Below are 26,381 nucleotides of genomic sequence, written 5' to 3'. Positions count from 1 at the left end.
AGTTGTCAGTTTCGAGTGTGTTGCAACTTTTCAATCAGGATTTGTCACGTTTTCTTCTTCCATGTTAATATTTCATCTGCTTCTGTCCCTTTGTTGTAAGTTGTTGTAATCTTCGAGCCTGTGACCTCTGACCTCTCTGACCAACAGAACAAAGCTGAGCTTCTGTTTGATCAGAGCGTGATGCAATGGCCGGTCAGCTGTCAATGATTGATGTGTCAGTGTCTGCTTGTGTGTCTGTGTGTGTGTGTTGAGGGGTTTAGTTGGACCTGCAGTCAGTCAGTTTAGCAGCAGCAGCAGCAGCAGACACTTCATCTTCATCATGGCTCAGCTGGTCGAGTGCGTCCCCAACTTCTCTGAAGGACGAGACAAACAGGTCGGTGTCGGCTGCTTCATCTCTCGCTCTACCGCTCTCTCTCTCTCTCTCTCTACAGCTCTACCTCCTCTTCCTCTTTCTTCCTCTTTTCTTCCTCTACCTCTTTCTCTTCTTTATCTTCCTCTTTCTCTCTCTGTCTCCTCGTCCTTCTGGCTGGTGGTGTTGTCTGGCAGGTTGTTGCTGTTGGAGCTTTGAGCAGCTGAAGTCAGTGTGTGTGTGTGTGTGTGTGTGTGTGTGTGTGTGTGTGTTTGTGTGTTAGTCAGTCAGCTGGATCGGACTTTTGACCTTTGACCTGTGTGTTTTGTCAGTGAGAGAGAACTGAACAATAATTAAACACATGTTCGGTGTTTGGACTCGTCCTCAGCTGAAAGTAGAAACCTTGGATTCAGATGACAAGTTTCTGTTACAGCGTGTTGAGGGGTCATTCAGATGGAGATGTATCGATTAATCTGGTCAATAAAATGTTTAAAAACATCAACCAGTGTTTCTCAAACCACCAGACGACGTCCTCTAATGTCTTGTTTTGTCCACAAACCAAAGAGAGACTCAGTTTATTGTCATAAAGGAACAAAGAAACCAGAAATATTCACATTGAAGAAGCTGGAATCAGAGAATCTGGACTTTTTAAAAAACTACTGAAACTGATTATTAGATTATCAGAATAGTTGACTATTCATTTAAAGGGATAGTTCAACATTTTGTCAAATTGGCCCATTGGCATAATCCCTGTAGTCATAGCAGTAAGAGAACGTTACCGGACAGAGTTGTTTTAGAGGGAAATACAGAGACTGTTGATGAAAAACTGTCCCTGAAGGCAACGTGCATCAGCGGTTTTGCATGAATTTCCCTCTACAACAACTCTGTGTGGTAACGTTGTGTTATCTCATAGCGTGTTGAATGTGCAGCTCACAACTTGTCCACCAGAGCGTTGTGGAGTTGTTGGATTGTGTATTTGATGAGTTTGATGAGGGAAACCAAGAAATCCCATAATGAGCCTCCGTAGCGTAGCTCTGAGCAGCTCACGGCTCTGCTCCGCCGTTCTAAAAAATAGCTTGCACCGACAATTAAAGGTAACAAACCTACTGCTATGACTATAGGGATTATGGCAATGGGCCAATTTGACTAAATGTTGAACTGTCCCTTTAATAATTGATTATTGTTGATTACAGGTGATCGATGACATCGCGGCGGCCATCTCCTCCTCCCCCGGCTGCAGCCTCCTGGACGTCGACCCCGGCGCCTCCACCAACAGAACCGTCTACACCTTCGTCGGCTCTCCGGACGCCGTGGTGGAGGGGGCCCTGAACGCAGCACGACGTGCCTTCAGCCTCATAGACATGAGCAAGCACTCAGGTCTCCTCCTCCTCCTCCTCTTCTTCCTCCTCCTCCTCCTCTTCTTCCTCCTCCTCCTCCTCTTTCTCATCATCTTCCTCCTCCTTCTTCCTCCTCCTCCTCTTTCTCCTCTTCTTCCTCCTCCTCCTCCTCTTCTTCTCTCCTCATCCTCCTTCCTCCTCCTCCTCCCCCACCTCCTCCTCCTCTTCTTCTCTCCTCCTCCTCCTCTTCTTCTCTCCTCCTCCTCTTCATCTTCCTCCTTCCTCCTCCTCTTCTTCTCTCCTCCTCCTCCTCCTCCCCCTCCTCCTCTTCTTCTCTCCTCCTCCTCTTCTTCCTCCTCCTTCCTCCTCCTCCTCCTCCTCCCCCACCTCCTCCTCTTCTTCTTCCTCCACTTCCTCCTCCTTCCTCCTCTTCTTCTTCTTACTCTTCTTCTTCTCTCCTCCTCCTCTTCATCTTCCTCCTCCTCCTCCCCTCCTCCTCTTCTTCTCTCCTCCTCCTCTTCTTCCTCCTCCTTCCTCCTCCTCCTCCTCCCTCCTACTCTTCTTACTCTTCTTCTTCCTCCTCCTCCTCTTCCTCTTCTTCCTCCCCCTCCTCCTCTTCTTCTCTCCTCATCCTCCTTCCTCCTCCTCCTCCTCCTCCCCCACCTCCTCCTCCTCTTCTTCTCTCCTCCTCCTCCTCTTCTTCTCTCCTCCTCCTCTTCTTCCTCCTCCTTCCTCCTCCTCCTCCTCCCTCCTACTACTCTTCTTCTTCTTCTCTCCTCCTCCTGTTCTTCCTCATCTTCCTCCTCTTCATCTTCCTCCTTCCTCCTCCTCCTCCCCCTCCTCCTCTTCATCTTCCTCCTTCCTCCTCCTCTTCTTCTCTCCTCCTCCTCCTCCTCCCCCTCCTCCTCTTCTTCTCTCCTCCTCCTTCATCCCCCTCCTCCTTTTCTTCCTCCTCCTCCTTTTTTCCTCCTCCTCCTCCTTCTTCCTCCTCCTCTTTTTCCATCCTCCTCTATCTCTTCCTCCTCCTCCTCCTCCTCTTCTTACTCTTCTTCTTCTCTCCTCCTCCTCTTCTTCCTCCTCTTCATCTTCCTCCTCCTCCTCTTCTTCTCTCCTCCTCCTCTTCTTCCTCCTCCTTCCTCCTCCTCCTCCTCCCTCCTACTCTTCTTACTCTTCTTCTTCTTCTCTCCTCCTCCTGTTCTTCCTCATCTTCCTCCTCTTCATCTTCCTCCTTCCTCCTCCTCCTCCCCCTCCTCCTCTTCATCTTCCTCCTTCCTCCTCCTCTTCTTCTCTCCTCCTCCTCCCCCTCCTCCTCTTCTTCTCTCCTCCTCCTCTTCTTCCTCCTCCTTCCTCCTCCTCCTCCTCCCTCCTACTCTTCTTACTCTTCTTCTTCTTCTCTCCTCCTCCTGTTCTTCCTCATCTTCCTCCTCTTCATCTTCCTCCTTCCTCCTCCTCCTCCCCCTCCTCCTCTTCATCTTCCTCCTCCTCCTCCCCTCCTCCTCTTCTTCTCTCCTCCTCCTCTTCTTCCTCCTCCTTCCTCCTCCTCCTCCTCCTCCCTCCTACTACTCTTCTTCTTCTTCTCTCCTCCTCCTGTTCTTCCTCATCTTCCTCCTCTTCATCTTCCTCCTTCCTCCTCCTCCTCCCCCTCCTCCTCTTCATCTTCCTCCTTCCTCCTCCTCTTCTTCTCTCCTCCTCCTCCTCCTCCCCCTCCTCCTCTTCTTCTCTCCTCCTCCTTCATCCCCCTCCTCCTTTTCTTCCTCCTCCTCCTTTTTTCCTCCTCCTCCTCCTTCTTCCTCCTCCTCTTTTTCCATCCTCCTCTATCTCTTCCTCCTCCTCCTCCTCCTCTTCTTACTCTTCTTCTTCTCTCCTCCTCCTCTTCTTCCTCCTCTTCATCTTCCTCCTCCTCCTCTTCTTCTCTCCTCCTCCTCTTCTTCCTCCTCCTTCCTCCTCCTCCTCCTCCCTCCTACTCTTCTTACTCTTCTTCTTCTTCTCTCCTCCTCCTGTTCTTCCTCATCTTCCTCCTCTTCATCTTCCTCCTTCCTCCTCCTCCTCCCCCTCCTCCTCTTCATCTTCCTCCTTCCTCCTCCTCTTCTTCTCTCCTCCTCCTCCTCCTCCCCCTCCTCCTCTTCTTCTCTCCTCCTCCTCTTCTTCCTCCTCCTTCCTCCTCCTCCTCCTCCCTCCTACTCTTCTTACTCTTCTTCTTCTTCTCTCCTCCTCCTGTTCTTCCTCATCTTCCTCCTCTTCATCTTCCTCCTTCCTCCTCCTCCTCTTCATCTTCCTCTTCCCTCCTCCTCCTCCTCCTCTATCTAACCCTATGCTCCCCCTCCCCCCCCCAGGTGAACACCCCCGGACCGGAGCGCTGGACGTCTGTCCCTTCGTCCCGGTCCAGAACGTCACCATGGACGACTGCGTCCGCTGCGCTGAGCTGTTTGGACGGCGACTGGCAGAGACGCTGCAGGTGCCAGGTGAGACGCTGCCCCGCTGCATTCTGGGAGTTCATTCATTCATTCATCCCTTCATCCAGACTGACTCACTGCCCCCCCCCCCCCCTACAGTCTACCTGTACGGAGCAGCAGCTCGCACCGCGGCCAGGACGACACTCCCCTCGGTGAGAGCCGGAGAGTACGAAGCTCTACCTGACAAGGTGACGCCCCCTCGGCCAATCACAGGCCGCCACACGCTGATGAGTCTCTCATGTTCAACAAAACCATTCTTTACATTTACATCAATACAATGGACCACTTTGCACAATGTAGTGTGACGTACTTCCCCTTTAAGAAGCTACGGTCCGCTCACTAAGTTACCATAGCGCTGCTGTATTTAGATTAGCCTACATCTAACACTGTACACCTAACTCTCTCATTCTACATTTATAGTTATGTTTGTACATGTTGTTAATAGTATAGTCGGTCCAGTTTGTGTTTTATATTGTAGTCAAAAGCATTTTCATTCATTATCATTTAATCATTGATCGCATTTTGCCGTTAGCCGCCTGGCTAACTTAGCATACTGGCTAAATGAAAATTAGATGTTAAATAAAATTACATACAACACTTTAATTATTTTTGTACATATTGTTATAGTTTCAGTTAGTGTTCAGTTTGTAGGCCTAACGTTATATAGTGTTACGAAAAATTTTGATCATTTTTAATCATTGATCTAAGTCGTTCATAGCGTTAGCTTAACCTGCCGCTAAGCTCTCAGCTGAGCATCAGCTGATAATGAGTGAAAAGTCACAGAGAACTAAGACATGAGGCTGAAAAAAGTCTTTCTAAACTCCGTAGAGCTGGTTGCCCTCTTCAGAAACATTATGGTGTTTCGTTTGTTGTTTTTTTAAAATAAAAGCCAAGCGGCTAACGGCTAGCTAGCCAAGCGGCTAACGGCAAAATGCAATCAATGATTAATGATCACAAATGCTTCGACCACTATAAAAATGCAAACGGAACCGACTATACTAGTAACAATATGGGCTCTACTTTCGTGAACTAGGTGCAGGCGGAGAGGATCAGGCCTGTGCCTCGCCTTCGCTTCGCCAACGGGGAGTGGTCAGGAGCAGATTGCGATTTTCCTTCGAGACGCAGCGGAGCGCATCCCGCCTACTTCCCTCCCACCGGCGCAAATGGCATAGAGGGAGGAGAGAAGGCGTGGAGTGGGTTTGACACAGCCGAGTCAGATCTTCACCAATCAAATGAGCTCCTCTCCTCGCCTTTAAAACCGCCGCGCGCGCAAGGCGGACGTTTGATTTCACCGTGGAAGAGATGATTTGAATCAGCACCTACAGATTACAGCATAGACATTCAGCACATCTATATCGACTGTCCCGTCACACTGATGAAAGATCAAAGGCTGCACAGATGAAAGATGAGGATGGATTACTGCTGTGTTGACACTACACGATTATCTGCTATATTTATGTATTTAGTACTTATTGATTTATTGAGCCGCATCGTCACGCGACCATAACAAATAAAACTGAAAACAAATAAACTATCATCTCTCACAGCAAACCACAATCAGCCTGGCATCATAGTGAGCAGATATTAACATATCCCCTCAGGTAAATTCTAAAGAAAAAAGAAAAAGAGAGACGCTCCGTGATGCTTCGTTACGCACAGCTGTTTGTTTATGTGTGATCTGTGCACACGTGTTTAAATATAGGTTACTAAATATGAGTGTCTTTATTAATGGAAAAGGGGTGTGTGTGTTTTTTTTTTTGTTTTTTTTTACTGGGCAACAGCTCTCAATCTGTCAGAGCAAGTGAGACGGGAGGAAACTGATGTTCTGGTCCGGTCCAAGCTGGCAGTGTCCGGTCGCGCGAACAGACCTCACGGGCTGATGATGCAAAAGTAGTCTGGGAGGGAGGAGGGAGGAGGAGGGAGCAGGTCTATCTATCTATCTAACCTATATTTAAACACGTGTGCACAGATCACAGCATAAACAAACAGCTGTGCTTAACAGAGGCATTTCAGTTTTATTTGTTATGGTCGCGTGATGATGCGGCGCTGGCCCCTAATAAATCAATAAGTAAATAAATAAATAAATAGCTGATAATCTGCAACGGCACAGTGTGTAGTGTCAACACCTGCTCTTGGGACATCCACGGCTGTCTCAGTCCCTCCCTGGTTTCATCTGTGTTAATTCAGTCAGGCTGAGTTTCCATTACGCAAGCCTTTGATCTGCCATCAGTGTGACGGGACAATCTATATAGATATAGGTGTATGTGCTGATTCAGATACAATAAATAGGGGTTATTGTGATGATTATTATTATTATTATTATTGTTAATTGCATTTAAATGTGCCTGGAAGTGTGGAAATCTGCCTGTGAGGTCTTGGTGACGTGTCTGCACTGCGCGCTGGGCAGTCAAATTGCCACTGCACTGGCTGCGCTTCGCCTTGCGCTGAGATTAGACCAGGTTGGAGCTGGCGAGCTTTCGGCGCACTCTCCGCGCGGTCTATCGGCAACAAATTGTCACTGCGCCACGGCGAATCTGTCGACACCTCCCCCTGCTGCGCGACCACTCCCATCTCAGCGCACAGCAGTCTGCCAATTTACCGAATCCGCTGCGCACCTTGTTGCACTGGAGGAAAATACCACTTCGCCAGCTGCGTCAGGGCTCGCTTCGCTGCGCCACCCTGAGTTGCGCCAGGAAAATAGGGCCCTATATGTACAAACATAATGAAAGTGTTGTATGTAATTTTATTTAGCGTCTAATTTTCATTCAGCCAGTATGCTAAGTTAGCCAGGCGGCTAACGGCAAAATGCGATCAATGATGATAGAAAATGCTTCGACTACTATAAAAATACAAACTGAACCGACTGCACTAGTAACAACATGTACAAACATAACTATGAATGTAGAATGAGAGAGTTAGGTGTAGTGTTACATGAAGCTAATCTAATGCAGCAGCGCTATGGTAAAGATGGCCGCCGGAAGTGAGCGGACCGTAACTTCCTCTCCTCTCCTCCTCGTCCTCCTCCTCATAATACCCCCCCCCCTCTCTCTCTCTCGTGCAGCTGAAGCGAGCGGAGTGGGCGCCAGACTTCGGCCCCGCCCACTTCGTACCATCCTGGGGCGCCACGGTAACGGGAGCTCGTAAGTTCCTGATCGCCTACAACGTGAACGTGATCGGCACCAAGGAGCAGGCGCACCGCATCGCGCTGGACATCCGGGAGCAGGGCCGCGGCAAGGACCAGGTGCATGCTGGGAGTTTCACTTCAATTCACACAGCTTTATTGACATGAACAGAACAGTGTTGTGACATCATCATCCCGTCTCCTCAGCCCGGTCTGCTGCGTAGCGTGCAGGCGATTGGCTGGTACCTGGAGGAATCGAACCTGGCTCAGGTCTCCACCAACATCCTGGACTTTGAGGAGACGCCGCTGCAGCGCGTCTTCCAGGAGGTCGTCAGGGGCGCCGAGGTCAGAGGTCACACTCGCCGCCATCGCTCGCTGTCATCTGACCAATCACTGACCAATCACTGATCAATATGTGTGTGCAGGCCCTGAAGCTGCCGGTAGTCGGCTCTCAGATCGTGGGTTTGATTCCCCTGAGGGCCCTGCTGGACGCTGCTGAGTCGTACGTCACCAGAGATCAGCTGTTCGTCCTGGACCAGGAGCAGCGCCTCAGACTGGTAGGAACCAGAACCAGAACTAATACCAGAACCAGAACTAAGACCTAACCCCAGAACCAGAACCAGAACAACTGAGGGTGCTTTCACACCTGCAGTGTTAGTGCGATCTAAATTTAGATCGACCTAAATTTGGTACCGTTTGGGTCAGTGTGGAAGCACCAAAACTAGTGCGGCCCGAGCAGCGGAGGTCCGCCGTGTTTAACGTTTAACCGGTTTAACGGGACCGAGCTGGGTGAACACAACCGGAAACCAGTCGGAAGTACCAAACTAGAAAAGTAGATCGGAACTATCGTTTGCCAAGAGTTATAGTGGGGCAGATAAGCTCATATATGGAAGGAATTGTGCGTTTTAATGACTAAAGCATGAAACTTTCAGCATTTCATCTACATACCCCAAGGTTTAATTTTAGACGTGGAACCACTTTGGTGGCTGACCTTTAGGGGTCTTTAGGGGTCTTTTTCCACATTATTCCCCATTGGAAACCTATGAAAATCTGGGAAGTAAATCATTACCAATACATTTCTTCACCATTGTGTTTAGGAAGGTGTGTAATATCATGTAATAAAATGTTGAAATTCAACTCCAGTGGGAAACCCCCTAAAAAACTACTCAAAGTTGGGGTACCCGTGCAGATTTTGCGAAAATTCCGTGATGTTAAATTTGGCCTTAAATATCTTGTGAGGGGTCAAACTAGGGGTTTTTCATGATTCTAAGTTGATGGCAAACATTAGTTTTTCAGCCAAAACACTCCTTGGTGGAAAAAAACAACCACACCCACTTTTCCTGTTCATCGGAACCCCCACCACCACCAATAGAATGTATTACAGAGAAGTCATTCCTTAGCATGGCAGAGGTTGTGTCACATAATACTACTAAATACTCAATAATATAACTTATATTTTGTAGCCTTTTTTCTTGTACAACGTTATACAGACGATGAATATAAGTTATATTATTGAGTATTTAGTAGTATTATGTAATTACATGTGTTACATAATACTACTAAATACTCAATAATATAACTTATATTCATCGTCTGTATAACGTTGTACAAGAAAAAAGGCTACAAAATATAAGTTATATTATTGAGTATTTAGTAGTATTATGTGACACAACCTCTGCCATGCTAAGGAATGGCTTCTCTGTAATACATTCTATTGGTGGTGGTGGGGGTTCCGATGAACAGGAAAAGTGGGTGTGGCTGTTTTTTTCCACCAAGGAGTGTTTTGGCTGAAAAACTAATGTTTGCGATCAATTCAGAATCATGAAAAACCCCTAGTTTGACCCCTCACAAGATACTTAAGGCCAAATTTAACATTTCGGAATTTTCGCAAAATCTGCACGGGTACCCCAACTTTGAGTAGTTTTTTAGGGGGTTTCCCACTGGAGTTGAATTTCAACATTTTATTACATGATATTACACACCTTCCTAAACACAATGGTGAAGAAATTTATTGGTAATGATTTACTTCCCAGATTTTCATAGGTTTCCAATGGAGAATAATGTGGAAAAAGACCCCTAAAGACCCCTAAAGGTCAGCCACCAAAGTGGTTCCACATCTGAAATTAAACCTTGGGGTATGTAGATGAAATGCTGAAAGTTTCATGCTTTAGTCATTAAAACCCACAATTATTTTGCTTATCTGCCCCACTATTATACATACAAACAATAGAGAAGTAAATGACCAGAGCTACTTGAGTCTCCATCATGAAAGTTTTATCAATCAGCACTTCCAGATTTCAACCGGTCGTCATGGAGACATGACGCTCTCCAGGTTTGGTCCCGAGTGACAAAAAGCAGCAGCAGTAGGGTGCACACCAAACATGTGTGAAAACACCCTAACGCCAGAACCAGAACCAGAACCAGAACCAGACCATGTCTCCTCCTGTGTCTGCAGGTCGTCAGTAAACTGGGTCTGGACTCACTGGGTCCGTTCAACCCCAAGGAGAGAATCATAGAGTGAGTTCCTCTTCCTCTTCCTCTTCCTCCTCCTCTTCTTCTTCCTCCTCCTCCTCTTCCTCTTTCCTCCTCTTCTTCCTCCTCCTCTTCTTCCTCCTCTTCTTCCTCCTCTTCTTCCTCCTCCTCTTCTTCCTCCTCTTCTTCCTCCTCCTCCTCTTCATCTTCCTCCTCTTCCTCTTCCTCTTCTTCTTCTTCATCTTCTTCCTCCTCCTCCTCTCCTCCTCCTCCTCCTCCTCCTCCTCCACCTCCTCTCTCCTCTCTCTGTGCAGGTACATGGTGAGGTCACCTGACGATGGTTGCCTAGCGTCTTTGTCGCTACGTCAGTTCGTCCAGAGCGTCGGAGCTCGGACCGCCGCTCCGGGAGGCGGCTCTGTCTCCGCCGCTGTCGCTGCCATGGTAACGGTTCCTTCTGCACAGAGTGAAGTCTGAACGTGTCGGAGCGTCTCCGTGACCGTGTGTGTGTGTGTGTGTTTAGGGCGCGGCGTTGGGCGCCATGGTGGGTCAGATGACGTACGGGAAGCGCCAGTTCGAGGCGCTGGACGCCGACATGAGGCGACTCATCCCTCCGTTCCACGCCGCCGCCGCCGAGCTGCTGCTGATGGTCGACGCCGACGCCGCCGCCTTCAACAGCTACATGTCGGCGCTGAAGATGGCCAAGACCACGAAAGAGGAGATTCAGAGGTGACGTCTCGTGACGTGTGTGTGTGTGTGTGTGTGTGTGCAGCTCCAGGTGTGTGCTGATGTGTGTGTGTGTGTGTGTGTGTGTGTGTGTGTGTGTGTGTGTGTGTGTGTGTGTGTGTGTGTGTGTGTGTCAGGAGGGAGGCGGCGATGCAGGCGGGGCTGCAGAGCGCCGTTGGCGTCCCGATGGCGTTGGCGGAGAAGATCGGCGTCCTGTGGGCGCCGCTGAAGGAGATGGTCGTCCTCGGCAACACAGCCTGCAAGTCTGACGCTCAGGTGAGGGAGTGTGTACCTGCAGCACTGTAACCATGGTTACATCCACACGGTTTTATTCACATTACACAACGTAGAATTAAATTAGATTAACCCTCCTGGGTCAAGGAAGGAAGGAAGGAAGGAAGGAAGGACAGACAAAGGGAAAGAGGGAAGGAAGGAAGGAAAGAAGGAAGGACGAAGGGAAAGAGGGAAGGAAGGCAGGAAGGACAAAGGGAAAGAGGGAAGGAAGGAAGGCAGGAATGACGAAGGGAAAGAAGGAAGGAAGGATGAAGGGAAAGAAGGAAGGAAGGACAAAGGGAATGATGGGAGGAAAGAAGTAAGGGAAAAGGTAAGGAAAGAAAGATGGAGGGAGAGAACAGACCAGGGGCCTCATGTATCAATGTTGCGTACGCACAAAAAAGTGGTGTATGTCATTTTCCACGCCAACGTTCAGATGTATCAAAAGTGAAATGACCGTGGAAAAGTGCGGTGGCCCACGCCAACTCCATAGCTGGCGTACGCACGTTTCTACAGCTATTGTTCCTTTGGCGACACTTAGAGGTGAAGCTGGGAAACTGTTAATAATGTGAAAACAATTAGTCCTCAGAGTAATGTGCACATCAGAGACACATTTATGAACAACTAACCCATCCACGTGTTGCAATTAGATAGGTGGATAGAAAATCATGCGCAAAGTGGTACCGTCAGCTTTAGTTTTAAGATATTGCAGATGCTGCAGTGCGAAGTGCACACGAGTCCCGGAGGGTTTTTTGTTTTGTTTTGCACATGATGACTCTTTTGGTTTCCGAGGGCAATTCTCTTGGAACTGAGCGCAGTGCGCTGCGACCGGCCTGAGAGCGCGACACGGCGGGGAGCCGTGGGTCGCCTCCATTCAGGTGCTGACCACACTGTGAACAGGAAGCATTTTTATACTATAAATGTACAGATCATATGTGATGCGTAAATGCATCACATATTAACAAACATTGTAGCGAGATGGCTGGTTCAGCGCATGGTTCATTCATTTAGCATAGTTGGGGACAGATTACAGGCTGGGACTGTATGCGCGCAAAGTAAATGTATTTGTTTAATTGTCCTATGTAACTAGCCTCGTAAACCCGCCTCTCGCGGAAGTGCATTTCATTTCATTCCGAGGGAGAGTCTGGCCTCATCCCCATTCTAAGCGTTTGGACTGAAACCCTCAGAAGGCCGAGCCAATCAGCGTCGTCCGCTGTGATTGACACAGCACGTTGGCCAATCAGGGACCGACTGGTGCAAAGCCCCGTCACTACACCAACTTGCTGATTGGCTGAATGGGGTTGTCTGTCAACGCTACTACCAAAGATATTAAACCGTCTTTGCTACTACTCCCGCCCAGCTCCCGCCCAGCCCAAACGCTTGCAGGGGGGATGAGGCCAGACTCTCCCGAGAAATGAAATGAAATGCATTTCCGCGAGAGGCTGGTTTACGAGGCTACTATGTAACCCCCCGATGCACACTGAGCATGTCTGCTGAAATATCACACTGTCAGTGACTTCCTTTTTGCTGGTTTAACTACACAGACTGTGTGAAGTACTTAATGTCAATAAACACATGCGTAAAGTTGGACATGTGTCTTTATCAGCCTCCCTGGCGCACTTCTGCATTTATTTACTACGCGATCTGTGTATAAAAGAAGGCAAATGAAAATCGTAAATCCATTTCACATAATTTAGTAATTAGTCTGCTTTCATCTGGGATGACAGCGGTCCTTTGCTTCACATTCACCTTTATATAACACACACGCTCTCCCACTGCCCTTTGTGATGGTGCCGGAGGACGGCAAAAAAAAAAGATGTTTACGCGGCTCAACTTTATCGAGGAGCACCTTCAACTCAAATTTGGTTAAATTGCTGTTCCTCACAGTTTTTCATGTTGTTATCTGACCGTAAAGAGAAGGGAATCTTTGGTGCAGGCCTAATTTACATTGATTTGCATATTTAAATGGAGGCGTGGACAGGGAGGAGATCGGCACTTCTACATGTGCGCTCAATTCCAAGTTGATTGGGATGAGCAAAAGAAAAGTGCTTGGATCCATGCGCACGCACACTTTGATACATCATTTTTTTTGTGCGTACGACAGTTTCTGGATTCTGGCGTACGCCATGTTTCAGTAGGAAATCCACGCAAGTCTTAGTACATGAGGCCCCAGGTCAACTGGATCAAAAGAGGAAGGAAGAAAAAATGAGGATGAAGGCAAGGAAGGAAGGAAAGAAGCAAGGGAGGGGAAAAGGATTGTGGAAAGAAGGTAGGGAGGAAGGAAGGATGGAGGAAGTGGATAGATGAGCAGCGTCTCCTCCTTCCTCTGCAGGTGGCAGCCAGAGCGCTGGAGGCGGCCATGTTTGGAGCGTACTACAACGTGATGATCAACCTGAAGGACGTGACCGACGAGGCCTTCAGGGTCACGGTGAGGCGTTCACTGTCCTGGCGTTCCCCCATCGACTCACTCAGCTGCTGCTGGTGATGACGTCATTGTTGGTGATGATGTCATTGTTGGTGATGATGTCATCGTTGTTGTCTGTGCCTCAGACCGAGAAGCGAGCGGCGACCCTGCTGCAGGAGGCCAAGGACGCCGTCGCCGCCGTGCTCAGCGCCGCAGAGAACAGGAGGAGCTGAGAGGGGGCGGGGCTAACAGCCAGGGGGCGGGGCTAACAGCCAGGGGGCGGGGCTTCTACTGCAGAGAGCAGGAGGAGCTGAGAGGTGGCGGGGCTACACCGCCAGGGGGCGGGGCTTCTACTGCAGAGTGTCTACCTGTTGATTAAAGGCTGAGAAAAGTCCTCAGGTGTCCAGTCATCACTCACTCACACACGTATATATATATATACCGTAGTAGTAGTATATAGTATATAACAGGGGTTTTCAAAGTGTAAGGCGCGCCTCCCAAAAGAAAAACTGAAAACATTCAAACAAAAGATGAGTTACATGTCACTTGCACATAGGGCTAATAGTAGGGAGGTTAAGCCCAAAAAATAGGCCTTTGACTTCAAGTCATGATGCAAAGGTCCCCTTTGGCATGGAAGTAACTTAGGGTCATACAAATAAATCTATCCTAAGACACAAGTGAAATCACACTTTGTATCCGAAATAAACACGTTTTTAAAATGCCTTTTTTTTAATTGAGAAAATGCATGTTAAAAGCACATTCCATTTAGAATGTCCATATAAACTCAGGCAGATCCCCTGATGCCTTCAGCTCCTGGATGTTATCTACAACTTCTGAGACAACATGGAGCTGCTTGTGTGACAGGATATTGGGTTTTATTAATGTAAAAACATTAATAAAACTATATTGATACTGATTTGTTGAACATCAGACGGAGTGCAACAAATATAGCCTACAAGTAGTTAAATAATAAGATGTAATTCATATCACAGTAGTGTCAGGAAAGACCAATTAGCCAAATATTGTGTTGGTCAAAATATAGGCCTACCTATAACTAGTTACTGCTTGTGTATGTTGATTTAAAAAAGTTGAATTTACATGTATGACATGTGTTTGACCCATTCTGGGTCATATTAAGAGTCAACTTAAAGTCAAAGGAAAAATGTTTTTACTGTTCTCAAATGTAAAAATGGGTCACATTGGACCCTGTACATTATTTAAGGCTTATATAACCTGATACTGAAAACATTTTACATTGTGCTCCTAAAGTAAACTAACAAATTTTAGTGTAGAGCGCCCTTAATAAGCAATGTTCAGCTTTTATGTACATATAGGGAAGTTTAGGTTTGCAGCTCTCACATAAAGCATATGATTTGGACTGACTTATTTCACCAGCGCAGTATAGCTGGCTAAGATCCTCTCTCAGAGTAATGCTGAGAAACTGGTAAGCTTCATTATTTTGGTAGATTTTTACTTTTGTGAATGCTTGTTAATGCTCATCTTATCAATCTCATGATGTTACAGCATCTTTATTTCTTATTTCAATAATGGAATGTCATGACTGGACTTTAGGCTTCCTATGTCAGTCCGCACTACAAACATTAGATCCCTGTTCATCATTCAAATTGAGAAACAATCCTGAAATATTGAAATCATGTCACAAATAAGCTGTAGATAACATCCAGGAGCTGAAAACATTGTAGTTTATATGGACATTCTAAATGGAATGTGCTTTTAACATGCGTTTTCTCAATTAAAAAAAGGCATTTTAAAAACGTGTTTATTTCGGATACAAAGTGTGATCTCACTTGTGTCTTAGGATAGATTTATTTGTATGACCCTAATGTACATCCATGCCAAAGGGGACCTTTGCATCATGACTTGAAGTCAAAAGTCGCTTAACCTCCCTACTATAAATGATTAATGTTTTTGCACTAGCCTATAGTTTGCAATTATATATATATTATATATTATTATACTGCGATATGGGGATAAAACACGATCTTGTAACACACAGACTGCGATTATGCTCGACTGATGTGTCAGGGAGCAGTCTCACACGCGTCATAAACTGGCGCTTGGTCAGGGCCCTTTCGCGTTGTGCGCTGACGCCCAAGGTGCCCCGATGCAAGTGATCAGAGAGACTGTGTTGCAGGGAGAGCGGAGCTCAGCTGGCCTCGGCTGAAGTACGTCGGCTGTGGAACTATTCTGGTTAGAAAAAGAAGAGCGTCAGGTGCTGACTGCGGTCAAGTGAGCCGTCGTTCTTCCTCGCGGAGTCAAGCCAGCCGCACAAACATTTGAACTGCGCCCGTATCATAGAACTTACGGTAAATTCTCCGAGTCCACTGACGAAGCTAACGCTAGTTCAGAACCAAGCGAGATGACTTCCGGTTTTCAAAGTAAGACGCGGATAATACAAAGGCAAGGTGTGTGTGTGTGTGTGTGTGTGTGTGTGTGTGTGTGTGTGTGTGTGTGTGTGTGTGTGTGTGTGTGTGTGTGTGTGTGCGCGCGCGCGCGCGCGTGTGTTCCCGTGTGTGTGTGTGTGTGTGTGTGTGTGTGTGTGTGTGTGTGTGTGTGTGTGTGTGTGTGTTCCCGTGTACCTACCTAACAGGGCCTTATGAATTTTAAACAGGAAAAGAGCCTTATACTCCATTTTTACTGTACAGTAACATGACTTTGGCCCATAAGTTCTGGCAATACTTGGTTAAGGTGACTTCAGGACCACCCTGGCTACTTCCTCATTATCAAACAATTTTACTGTACCATTTTGGGGGAATTAAACCTCAAAGTTGCATCTCTAGTTTTTTTGTTTTTTCCTTTACAGGAAAAGTGCCTCATACTCCATTTTTACTGTACAGTAACATGACTTTGGCCCATAAGTTCTGGCAATACTTGGTACAGGTGACTTCAGGACCACCCTGGCTACTTCCTCAGTCATTATCAAACAATTTTACTGTATCATTTTGGAGAAATTAAGCCTCAAAGTTGCATCTCAGTTTTTTTTTAAACAGGAAAAATGCCTTATACTCCATTTTTACTGTAAAATAACATGACTTTGGCCCATAAGTTCTGGCAATACTTGGTACAGGTGACTTCAGGACCACCCTGGCTACTTCCTCAGTCATTATCAAACAATTTTACTGTATAATTTTGGAGAAATTAAGCCTCAAAGTTGCATCTCTATTTTTTTTTTTTTTTTTTCTACGGGAAAAGTGCCTCATACTCCATTTTTACTGTACAGTAACATGACTTTGGCCCATAAGTTCTGGCAATACTTGGTACAGGTGATTCAGGACCACCCTGGCTACTTCCACAGTCATTATCAAACAATTTTACTGTACCATTTTGGAGAAATTAAACCTCAAAGTTGCATCTCTAGTTTTTTTGTTTTTTTCTTTACGGGAAAAGTGCCTCATACTCCATTTTTACTGTACAATAACATGACTTTGGCCCATAAGTTCTGGCAATACTTGGTACAGGTGACTTCAGGACCACCCTGGCTACTTCCACAGTCATTATCAAACAATTTTACTGTATAATTTTGGAGAAATTAAGCCTCAAAGTTGCATCTCTAGTTTTTTTGTTTTTTTCTTTACGGGAAAAGTGGCTCATACTCCATTTTTACTGTACAGTAAACATGACTTTGGCCCATAAGTTCTGGCAATACTTGGTACAGGTGACTTCAGGACCACCCTGGCTACTTCCACAGTCATTATCAAACAATTTTACTGTATCATTTTGGAGAAATTAAGCCTCAAAGTTGCATCTCTAGTTTTTTTTGTTTTTTTCTTTACGGGAAAAGTGCCTCATACTCCATTTTTACTGTACAATAACATGACTTTGGCCCATAAGTTCTGGCAATACTTGGTACAGGTGACTTCAGGACCACCCTGGCTACTTCCACAGTCATTATCAAACAATTTTACTGTATAATTTTGGAGAAATTAAGCCTCAAAGTTGCATCTCTATTTTTTTTTTTTTTCTTTACGGGAAAAGTGCCTCATACTCCATTTTTACTGTACAGTAACATGACTTTGGCCCATAAGTTCTGGCAATACTTGGTACAGGTGACTTCAGGACCACCCTGGCTACTTCCACAGTCATTATCAAACAATTTTACTGTACCATTTTGGGGAAATTAAACCTCAAAGTTGCATCTCTAGTTTTTTTTTTTTTTTCTTTACGGGAAAAGTGCCTCATACTCCATTTTTACTGTACAGTAACATGACTTTGGCCCATAAGTTCTGGCAATACTTGGTACAGGTGACTTCAGGACCACCCTGGCTACTTCCACAGTCATTATCAAACAATTTTACTGTTTCATTTTGGAGAAATTAGGCCTCAAAGTTGAATTTTTTGCTTTTTTGACACAAAAAAGGTTCTATTACTCAATTTCTAGTGCACAATAACATCACTTTGGTCCACAAGTTCTGACAATACTTGCTACAGCTGACTTTCGGAGCACACTGGCTACTTCCTCAGTCATTATCACACAGTTTTACTCACTCACTTTGGAGAAATTATGTCTTGTAGAACCTGATAATATCATAAATCCCTGATATTGTAATAACCCCAATAATGTAATAAAAAAATTCACTTGAGTGGACTGAAAATGTAATAAATTATAATGTAATAACTTCCAATAATGTAATAAAGTATTACTGTTCATTATCAGGTTAGCCTTCCATTCGAAGGGACCCACCTGATCATGTAGTACTCCAATAATGTAATAATTTAACAGTAGATGACCCATTAGGCCTACTTGGTTTTAAGTGGTGGACATGCATACATTATTCGGATATGCACTTTAGTACATTATTGGGAAGTTATTACATTATCAGGTTTTTATTACATTTTCAATCCACTCACTTGACATTTTTTATTACATTATTGGGTTCTACAAGCCTCAAAGTTTTCTTTCAGCTCAGACTAATGTCTAATACTCTTAAACATCAACAAACCTCCATGTGACAGTCATATGTTGGAATAAATCACAATCACAAGAACATAGATGTTTAAGTTTAAAGTTTAAAGTGAATATAAAATACAGATATCAGATCAACATAGTCTGTGATTATTTATGAAGATGGTCTATTTTCATATACAATATCTTTACTTTTTACAGGATCGAAAGACCAAACAAATCAGTGGACAGAAATAACATGACTGAGGCCTTATTCTTATCCTTATTAGTCCTTATTCTACACGCAAGTGCATCTTGGGAGAGCCTGTTATTGATGCCGGCATACACAGATAATCCTTACAGATTACGTCGTTGCACATTCACACACTCTCGATCTCCACCTGACTATCAGGATCGTTCTCTATCAATCCACCTAAAACTCTCTCTCTCTCTCTCACACACACACACACACACACACACACACACACACACACACACACACACACACACACACACACACACACACACACACACACACACACACACACACAATTGTGTTGAGTGTAACCTGGGTGCCTCAGATGTCTCAGATTCTGTCAGTGTCACCTCCAGAAAAGTAATCAAAGTTTCAGTGATAAGAGTGTTGTGCCATTTTTATGTCAAAACATAAAGTCAAATTTAAAAGATGGCTGTTGAGGCTTTCTGATCCCTTTCTCTTCCACTGATCGAAGGTGATGTTTTAATCCTGGCAAATGTCACAATTCCAGTCACCAGCCTTTGCCTGCTGAAGTGTTGCCGAGTCCATGTTAAGGCACTCCACATGGAACCACCGAAAACATGTGTCACACTGTATCTGTAAAAGGCATTCAAGTATAAATGTTAATTTTCAATCATGATAGATATAAGATAATGAAATTCTACTGTAAGTTTTATTTGTTATTTGCTAGTTTCATTGTTCAAAGACACAATAACAATACATTTTGTCATCTTGGTTATAGCTTCACAGCCTGGTATTTAGGTTGTTGTGTTACACGATTTCACTGTGTAGAAATACATGTAATGTAACACAATACATAATGGATGTAAAAGATATTGCAAGTTTGACCTTATCATTGCTTAGCATTATTCATGAAAAAATTACTAATTCACATAACAATACATTTTTTAACACCGGCCTTTGAAGTTATTTTTGATTATTCTCCAGATCTCAATTTAATGAACACTCCTTTTCCTGAAAATCATGATTATCATTCTGGCTAAGGGGTGAAACTCATGTCTTTTTCTTGTCACTTGTCATTATTCTCTGTCCTTGTTGCTTCCATCCACTTTAAAGGGATAGCAGCATTATTTAAAAGTAGGGTTGTATGCTCTACAAATATCCCCTAAGTACTTCAATTGCAGTAGAAGACTCTATGAAATCCTCCTGTTACAGTAGCAAGTGAACAACAATGAACAGCGTCATGGACTCTTCACACGAGAGCAGCACACGTCTCGAGATCTATTATATACTGTACATCCACGGTCCAGATGCATCACTGTGAACTGTACAGAATTACTGAAATTATTGTTTATACTTAGACAACTGTTTGCGACTGTTGATGCGGTCTGGGAAATTAAAGGGGGATTAGAATAATGTTGGCGGTTCTAGTGTTAAGAGAATAAAAGGAAAAGGTCAGATCTAACTGCACCCTGGCACTGTTCGGGAGATTACATAGATGTATGTATCATATTACTCTGTCCAGTAGCTAAACTTTTTTTTTTTTTAAAGCCAGAATAAGGCATTTCACTAATTACAATAGCTAGGCCTATAACCTACAATGTGCATGTGTCTGTGAGCTAACCACGTGTGTCAGTTGACCCAAGGTGATAGACTATTTAGCCAATTAAAAAATATTTGTGATGACGCCCTTTATTTAAGCCACATAATTATAATTGAAAAATATGTAGACAATAAATGCAGTGTCTTTTACCCACATAACATTGGAAATTATTTGAAAGCCCCACTTACCCTTTTTTTGCAGCCATTCTTGCAATCAAGTGGAGATCCAGTGAACGTCGTCGTGGAGGTGTCAATTAACAGGGCATGTCATTTGCGCATGCGGTGATGCGTTGGATCGTTACCAAATAACTATTGTGAATTGATACGTTTATATCGATTTAGTTGTTGAAAACAAGCTCCAGATACAACTTTGAGGATTAATTTATCCAAAATGATACAGTAAAAATGTTTAATAATGACTGAGGAAGTAGCCAGGGTAGTCCTGAAGTCAACTGTAGCAAGTATATGTAAAGGGTAAATTTAAAAATATCTGGCAGCCCCTTCCCCTTTTTGATTTTTATTTTATTTTATTTTTTAATTTATTTATTTTTTTTCTCTCTCTCTCTCTGTTCCCTTTTATGTTTGAATGTTCCTATGTGGTATGTTTTGTACAGTTTTGTAAAATGATAAACTGTAAATAAAGTATTTAAAAAAAAACTGTAGCAAGTATTGCCAGAACTTATGGGCCAAAGTCATGTTATTGTACAGTAAAAATGGAGTATGAGGCACTTTTCCCGTAAAAAAAAAAAAAAAAAATAGAGATGCAACTTTGAGGCTTAATTTCTCCAAAATTATACAGTAAAATTGTTTGATAATGACTGTGGAAGTAGCCAGGGTGGTCCTGAAGTCACCTGTACCAAGTATTGCCAGAACTTATGGGCCAAAGTCATGTTATTGTACAGTAAAAATGGAGTATGAGGCACTTTTCCTGTTTAAAAAAAACTGAGATGCAACTTTGAGGTTTAATTTCTCCAAAATGGTACAGTAAAATTGTTTGATAATGACTGTGGAAGTAGCCAGGGTGGTCCTGAAGTCACCTGTACCAAGTATTGCCAGAACTTATGGGCCAAAGTCATGTTACTGTACAGTAAAAATGGAGTATGAGGCACTTTTCCCGTAAAGAAAAAAACAAAAAAACTAGACATGCAACTTTGAGGCTTAATTTCTCCAAAATGATACAGTAAAATTGTTTGATAATGACTGAGGAAGTAGCCAGGGTGGTCCTGAAGTCACCTGTACCAAGTATTGCCAGAACTTATGGGCCAAAGTCATGTTACTGTACAGTAAAAATGGAGCATAAGGCATTTTTCCTGTTTAAAAAAAACTGAGATGCAACTTTGAGGCTTAATTTCTCCAAAATTATACAGTAAAATTGTTTGATAATGACTGAGGAAGTAGCCAGGGTGGTCCTGAAGTCACCTGTACCAAGTATTGCCAGAACTTATGGGCCAAAGTCATGTTACTGTACAGTAAAAAATGGAGTATGAGGCACTTTTCCCGTAAAGAAAAAAACAAAAAAACTAGAGATGCAACTTTGAGGCTTAATTTCTCCAAAATGATACAGTAAAATTGTTTGATAATGACTGTGGAAGTAGCCAGGGTGGTCCTGAAGTCACCTGTACCAAGTATTGCCAGAACTTATGGGCCAAAGTCATGTTACTGTACAGTAAAAATGGAGTATGAGGCACTTTTCCCGTAAAAAAAAAAAAAAAAAAATAGAGATGCAACTTTGAGGCTTAATTTCTCCAAAATTATACAGTAAAATTGTTTGATAATGACTGTGGAAGTAGCCAGGGTGGTCCTGAAGTCACCTGTACCAAGTATTGCCAGAACTTATGGGCCAAAGTCATGTTACTGTACAGTAAAAATGGAGTATAAGGCATTTTTCCTGTTTAAAAAAAACTGAGATGCAACTTTGAGGTTTAATTTCTCCAAAATGATACAGTAAAATTGTTTGATAATGACTGTGGAAGTAGCCAGGGTGGTCCTGAAGTCACCTGTACCAAGTATTGCCAGAACTTATGGGCCAAAGTCATGTTACTGTACAGTAAAAATGGAGTATAAGGCATTTTTTCCTGTTTAAAAAAAACTGAGATGCAACTTTGAGGTTTAATTTCTCCAAAATGATACAGTAAAATTGTTTGATAATGACTGTGGAAGTAGCCAGGGTGGTCCTGAAGTCCACCTGTACCAAGTATTGCCAGAACTTATGGGCCAAAGTCATGTTACTGTACAGTAAAAATGGAGTATAAGCATTTTTCCTGTTTAAAAAAAAACTGAGATGCAACTTTGAGGCTTAATTTCTCCAAAATGATACAGTAAAATTGTTTGATAATGACTGTGGAAGTAGCCAGGGTGGTCCTGAAGTCACCTGTACCAAGTATTGCCAGAACTTATGGGCCAAAGTCATGTTACTGTACAGTAAAAATGGAGTATAAGGCATTTTTCCTGTTTAAAAAAAACTTGAGATGCAACTTTGAGGTTTAATTTCTCCAAAATGATACAGTAAAATTGTTTGATAATGACTGTGGAAGTAGCCAGGGTGGTCCTGAAGTCACCTGTACCAAGTATTGCCAGAACTTATGGGCCAAAGTCATGTTACTGTACAGTAAAAATGGAGTATAAGGCATTTTTCCTGTTTAAAAAAAAACTGAGATGCAACTTTGAGGTTTAATTTCTCCAAAATGATACAGTAAAATTGTTTGATAATGACTGTGGAAGTAGCCAGGGTGGTCCTGAAGTCACCTGTACCAAGTATTGCCAGAACTTATGGGCCAAAGTCATGTTACTGTACAGTAAAAATGGAGTATAAGGCATTTTTCCTGTTTAAAAAAAACTGAGATGCAACTTTGAGGCTTAATTTCTCCAAAATTATACAGTAAAATTGTTTGATAATGACTGTGGAAGTAGCCAGGGTGGTCCTGAAGTCACCTGTACCAAGTATTGCCAGAACTTATGGGCCAAAGTCATGTTACTGTACAGTAAAAATGGAGTATAAGGCATTTTTCCTGTTTAAAAAAAACTGAGATGCAACTTTGAGGTTTAATTTCTCCAAAATGATACAGTAAAATTGTTTGATAATGACTGTGGAAGTAGCCAGGGTGGTCCTGAAGTCACCTGTACCAAGTATTGCCAGAACTTATGGGCCAAAGTCATGTTACTGTACAGTAAAAATGGAGTATAAGGCATTTTTCCTGTTTAAAAAAAACTGAGATGCAACTTTGAGGCTTAATTTCTCCAAAATTATACAGTAAAATTGTTTGATAATGACTGTGGAAGTAGCCAGGGTGGTCCTGAAGTCACCTGTACCAAGTATTGCCAGAACTTATGGGCCAAAGTCATGTTACTGTACAGTAAAAATGGAGTATGAGGCACTTTTCCCGTAAAGAAAAAAACAAAAAAACTAGAGATGCAACTTTCAGGTTTAATTTCTCCAAAACTATACAGTAAAATTGTTTGATAATGACTGTGGAAGTAGCCAGGGTGGTCCTGAAGTCACCTGTACCAAGTATTGCCAGAACTTATGGGCCAAAGTTATGTTATTGTACAGTAAAAATGGAGTATGAGGCACTTTTCCTGTTTAAAAAAAACTGAGATGCAACTTTGAGGTTTAATTTCTCCAAAATGATACAGTAAAATTGTTTGATAATGACTGTGGAAGTAGCCAGGGTGGTCCTGAAGTCACCTGTACCAAGTATTGCCAGAACTTATGGGCCAAAGTCATGTTACTGTACAGTAAAAATGGAGTATGAGGCACTTTTTACTGTAAAGGAAAAAACAAAAAAACTAGAGATGCAACTTTGAGGTTTAATTTCCCCAAAATGGTACAGTAAAATTGTTTGATAATGACTGTGGAAGTAGCCAGGGTGGTCCTGAAGTCACCTTAACCAAGTATTGCCAGAACTTATGGGCCAAAGTCATGTTACTGTACAGTAAAAATGGAGTATAAGGCTCTTTTCCTGTTTAAAATTCATAAGGCCCTGTTAGGTAGGTACACGGGAACACACACACACACACACACACACACACACACACACACACACACACACACACACACACACACACACACGGGAACACACGCCGTCTTACTTTGAAAACCGGAAGTCATCTCGCTTGGTTCTGAACTAGCGTTAGCTTCGTCAGTGGACTCGGAGAATTTACCGTAAGTTCTATGATACGGGCGCAGTTCAAATGTTTGTGCGGCTGGCTTGACTCCGCGAGGAAGAACGACGGCTCACTTGACCGCAGTAGGTGCTGCACAGCGTCAGGTATAACTTCATAACGCAGCTCAAAGCGACCCGGTGCCTCACAGTGACCAAGCTCAGATAAATAGCTACATTGGATCAGCTGTAGCACCGCGTGTCCTCCCCAAGGGGGCAGTTGTCGGTCTGAGAAGTGAAGCTCACTTCCGCGTTCAAAAAACTGCAATCCCCTCGGATTCCTCTGGGGGCTGGTGTCAGAAGGGAGCATTCCCCATAGACCCCCATGTTAAAATCGCCGACTTTACATCCTCAGTAAACATGTTAAAAGCCTGGTGTCAGAACGTTTTTTCGTCTCAATCGATAGTTTCTACCCCCGCACACACTCTGAGGGGGGTGAATTTTTTTTTAACTCTATAGTTTTACTGTTATTAGGTTAAAATTCTGGCCAATCAGGGCGCGGAAACGTTGAGTGACAGGTCCGAGCAGCTCCGTGGACAGCTGCTTCGAGGCCAGTGGGCGGGAACTCGGCCGGCCAATCCAACATGGCGCTGTTCAGGCCGCCATATTTGAGTCACAAAAACGACTCCCCAAAACCAATGGGTGACGTCACGGACGCTACGTCCATTCTTTTTACAGTCTATGGTCCTCCCGCATAAAGCCGCAATATACCGCTCCTAAAGAAAAAAAAAAAGATGCACGTCGCGGCGGAGCTGAGCAGCTGAACAGCTGAAATTGTGGTCAAGACGTACAGAGACCTGTCACAGTGTCACCTGTGCATTAATATAAACTTCAACCTCAGACTGTCTGCTTCCCAGATGATCACACAGGGAGAGCATGGAGCCATACCTGTCAAGTATCCCGTTTTGGCCGGGAAAGTCCCGTATTTTACCCCTCTTTCCCGCCGTCCTCCCGTATTAGTATTTTCCCGTAAATCTCCCGTATTTTAACCCGCGTTATTAAAAAATAATAATACCCCGGGCCAGTCCCGGCGGCACCCCGGACTGGACGCTGCTATTTCATTTGGGTTTTGGTTTTTACCTCGGAGTGGCCAACTCTCTATTAATCCTATCTTGGTTAGCGACGATGCGCGTGCTCGTCGTTACTATGTGCGAGCACACAGCCCAAAGCCTAGGCTACATCACCGCGGCACTGACTGAGGTCCTGCTCATCAAGCCTGTAACGGGCCGACCCGCGGTTGTTGAAAAAAAAAAAAAAGACTCGTATTTTCCGCGCGAACACGCGCGGCTCGAACCAGCGCGTCCACACCGGCCGGATTGTGCCGTCCATGCTCACTTAACCCAAAAGAACAGCTAGGCAGCCCAGTCCAGACAGCAACAGAGAGGGACACAGAGGGACAGCAGAGTAACAGGTGTGTGTGTGTCTGTGTCTGTAGCATAGACTGTAAAAAAGCCTACCTGCTGTAAAAGACAGGGTAATTCTATAATCATAGAAGGCTGAAAATCCCTGGACATATCTGCTCAAATTATTCAGCAGTATAAAGCTAAAGCATGTGTGGGTCTGTCATAGATATCTGACAGTAGCTCCAGCTATCAAAATACAGATGAGAATAGGGCAGAAGTTGTGGAAGAAGACAGTGTGGCCTGAAAGAGCTTCATGGTGAAGCAGAGGAAAGGGGGCCTTGAAAGGCCAGTCCAGGCCAAAAGATTTTTAAAAAATGAGTTTTGTTTTTGCCCACCAGCCACAGCTCCACACTAAACCAGTTCTGAGTTCACTTTAATACACTTTCATTCTTGCAGTTACAATGATAGGAACCTCAGTCAGTACTGAATCTGCTTTAAAAGAAAAAAAAAACTGAAGCAATGTTGTCTTTTCCCTCTGTTTCTCGAGTACACCAGAATGCCTCATTTATGTGTTAGAAAAAAAACCCCAAAAAACATTATTGTTGTTGTGAGTGACTATTGGGGTCAGGCACACCTGGATTAATCAGTTTGTCCAATAATGGCAGACGGGCTGGCTGAAGATCAGGGAGTAGTGCAGCTGTGCATAAAGCCAGTGATTTTAGCTTTCTTGTCTTAAAATGTAAGGGATACTGGAGCTTGGTTGGGGTGGCAGCACTGTTCGCGGCGGGTGCCGGAAAATTTCCCTTATTTTCAAATCCAAAACTTGACAGGTATGCATGGAGCTGCTTGTGTGATGAGTGTGTTACAGAGTTCTGTATCAATGTTTAGGTTTATTCGTCAGTGCTTTATGTTGTCATGATAATATATGCTGAGAAACAAGTTTGTAAATCAAACAAATCCTACAGGAAAGACCAATTTATGTTTAATGAATCAAATATTGTTTTGGTCATAGTAACTAATTTAG

General features: G+C 44.0%; 1 protein-coding gene across 1 annotated transcript; it reads left to right on the top strand.

Moving 5' to 3' along the window:
- The first annotated feature begins 230 nt into the window (after positions 1–230).
- On the top strand, positions 231–13,419 carry ftcd (formimidoyltransferase cyclodeaminase). Its single transcript, XM_085794383.1, has 13 exons — positions 231–373; positions 1,543–1,726; positions 4,020–4,148; positions 4,239–4,327; positions 7,201–7,380; positions 7,468–7,605; positions 7,686–7,817; positions 9,716–9,777; positions 10,047–10,173; positions 10,253–10,458; positions 10,593–10,731; positions 13,061–13,156; positions 13,279–13,419. Exons 1-13 carry the CDS (start codon positions 320–322, stop codon positions 13,363–13,365), a joined length of 1,623 nt encoding a protein of 540 aa, XP_085650509.1. The 5' UTR covers positions 231–319; the 3' UTR covers positions 13,366–13,419.
- The last annotated feature ends 12,962 nt before the right edge of the window (positions 13,420–26,381 follow it).

The sequence above is a fragment of the Trachurus japonicus genome, chromosome 2 (genome assembly GCF_045865225.1).
Source record: "Trachurus japonicus isolate A0001 chromosome 2, Traja_1.0".
Classification (NCBI taxonomy): Eukaryota; Metazoa; Chordata; class Actinopteri; order Carangiformes; family Carangidae; genus Trachurus; species Trachurus japonicus.
This window is presented reverse-complemented; position numbering and strand designations above follow the sequence as displayed.

Excerpts from the sequence above, each read along its gene's own strand:
- ftcd (XM_085794383.1), top strand. The coding sequence starts at position 320 with ATGGCTCAGCTGGTCGAGTGCGTCCCCAACTTCTCTGAAGGACGAGAC. Across the intron at positions 374-1,542 it reads CTGAAGGACGAGACAAACAG|GTGATCGATGACATCGCGGC; the intron begins GTCGGTGTCGGC and ends TGTTGATTACAG. Across the intron at positions 9,778-10,046 it reads CCCAAGGAGAGAATCATAGA|GTACATGGTGAGGTCACCTG; the intron begins GTGAGTTCCTCT and ends CTCTCTGTGCAG.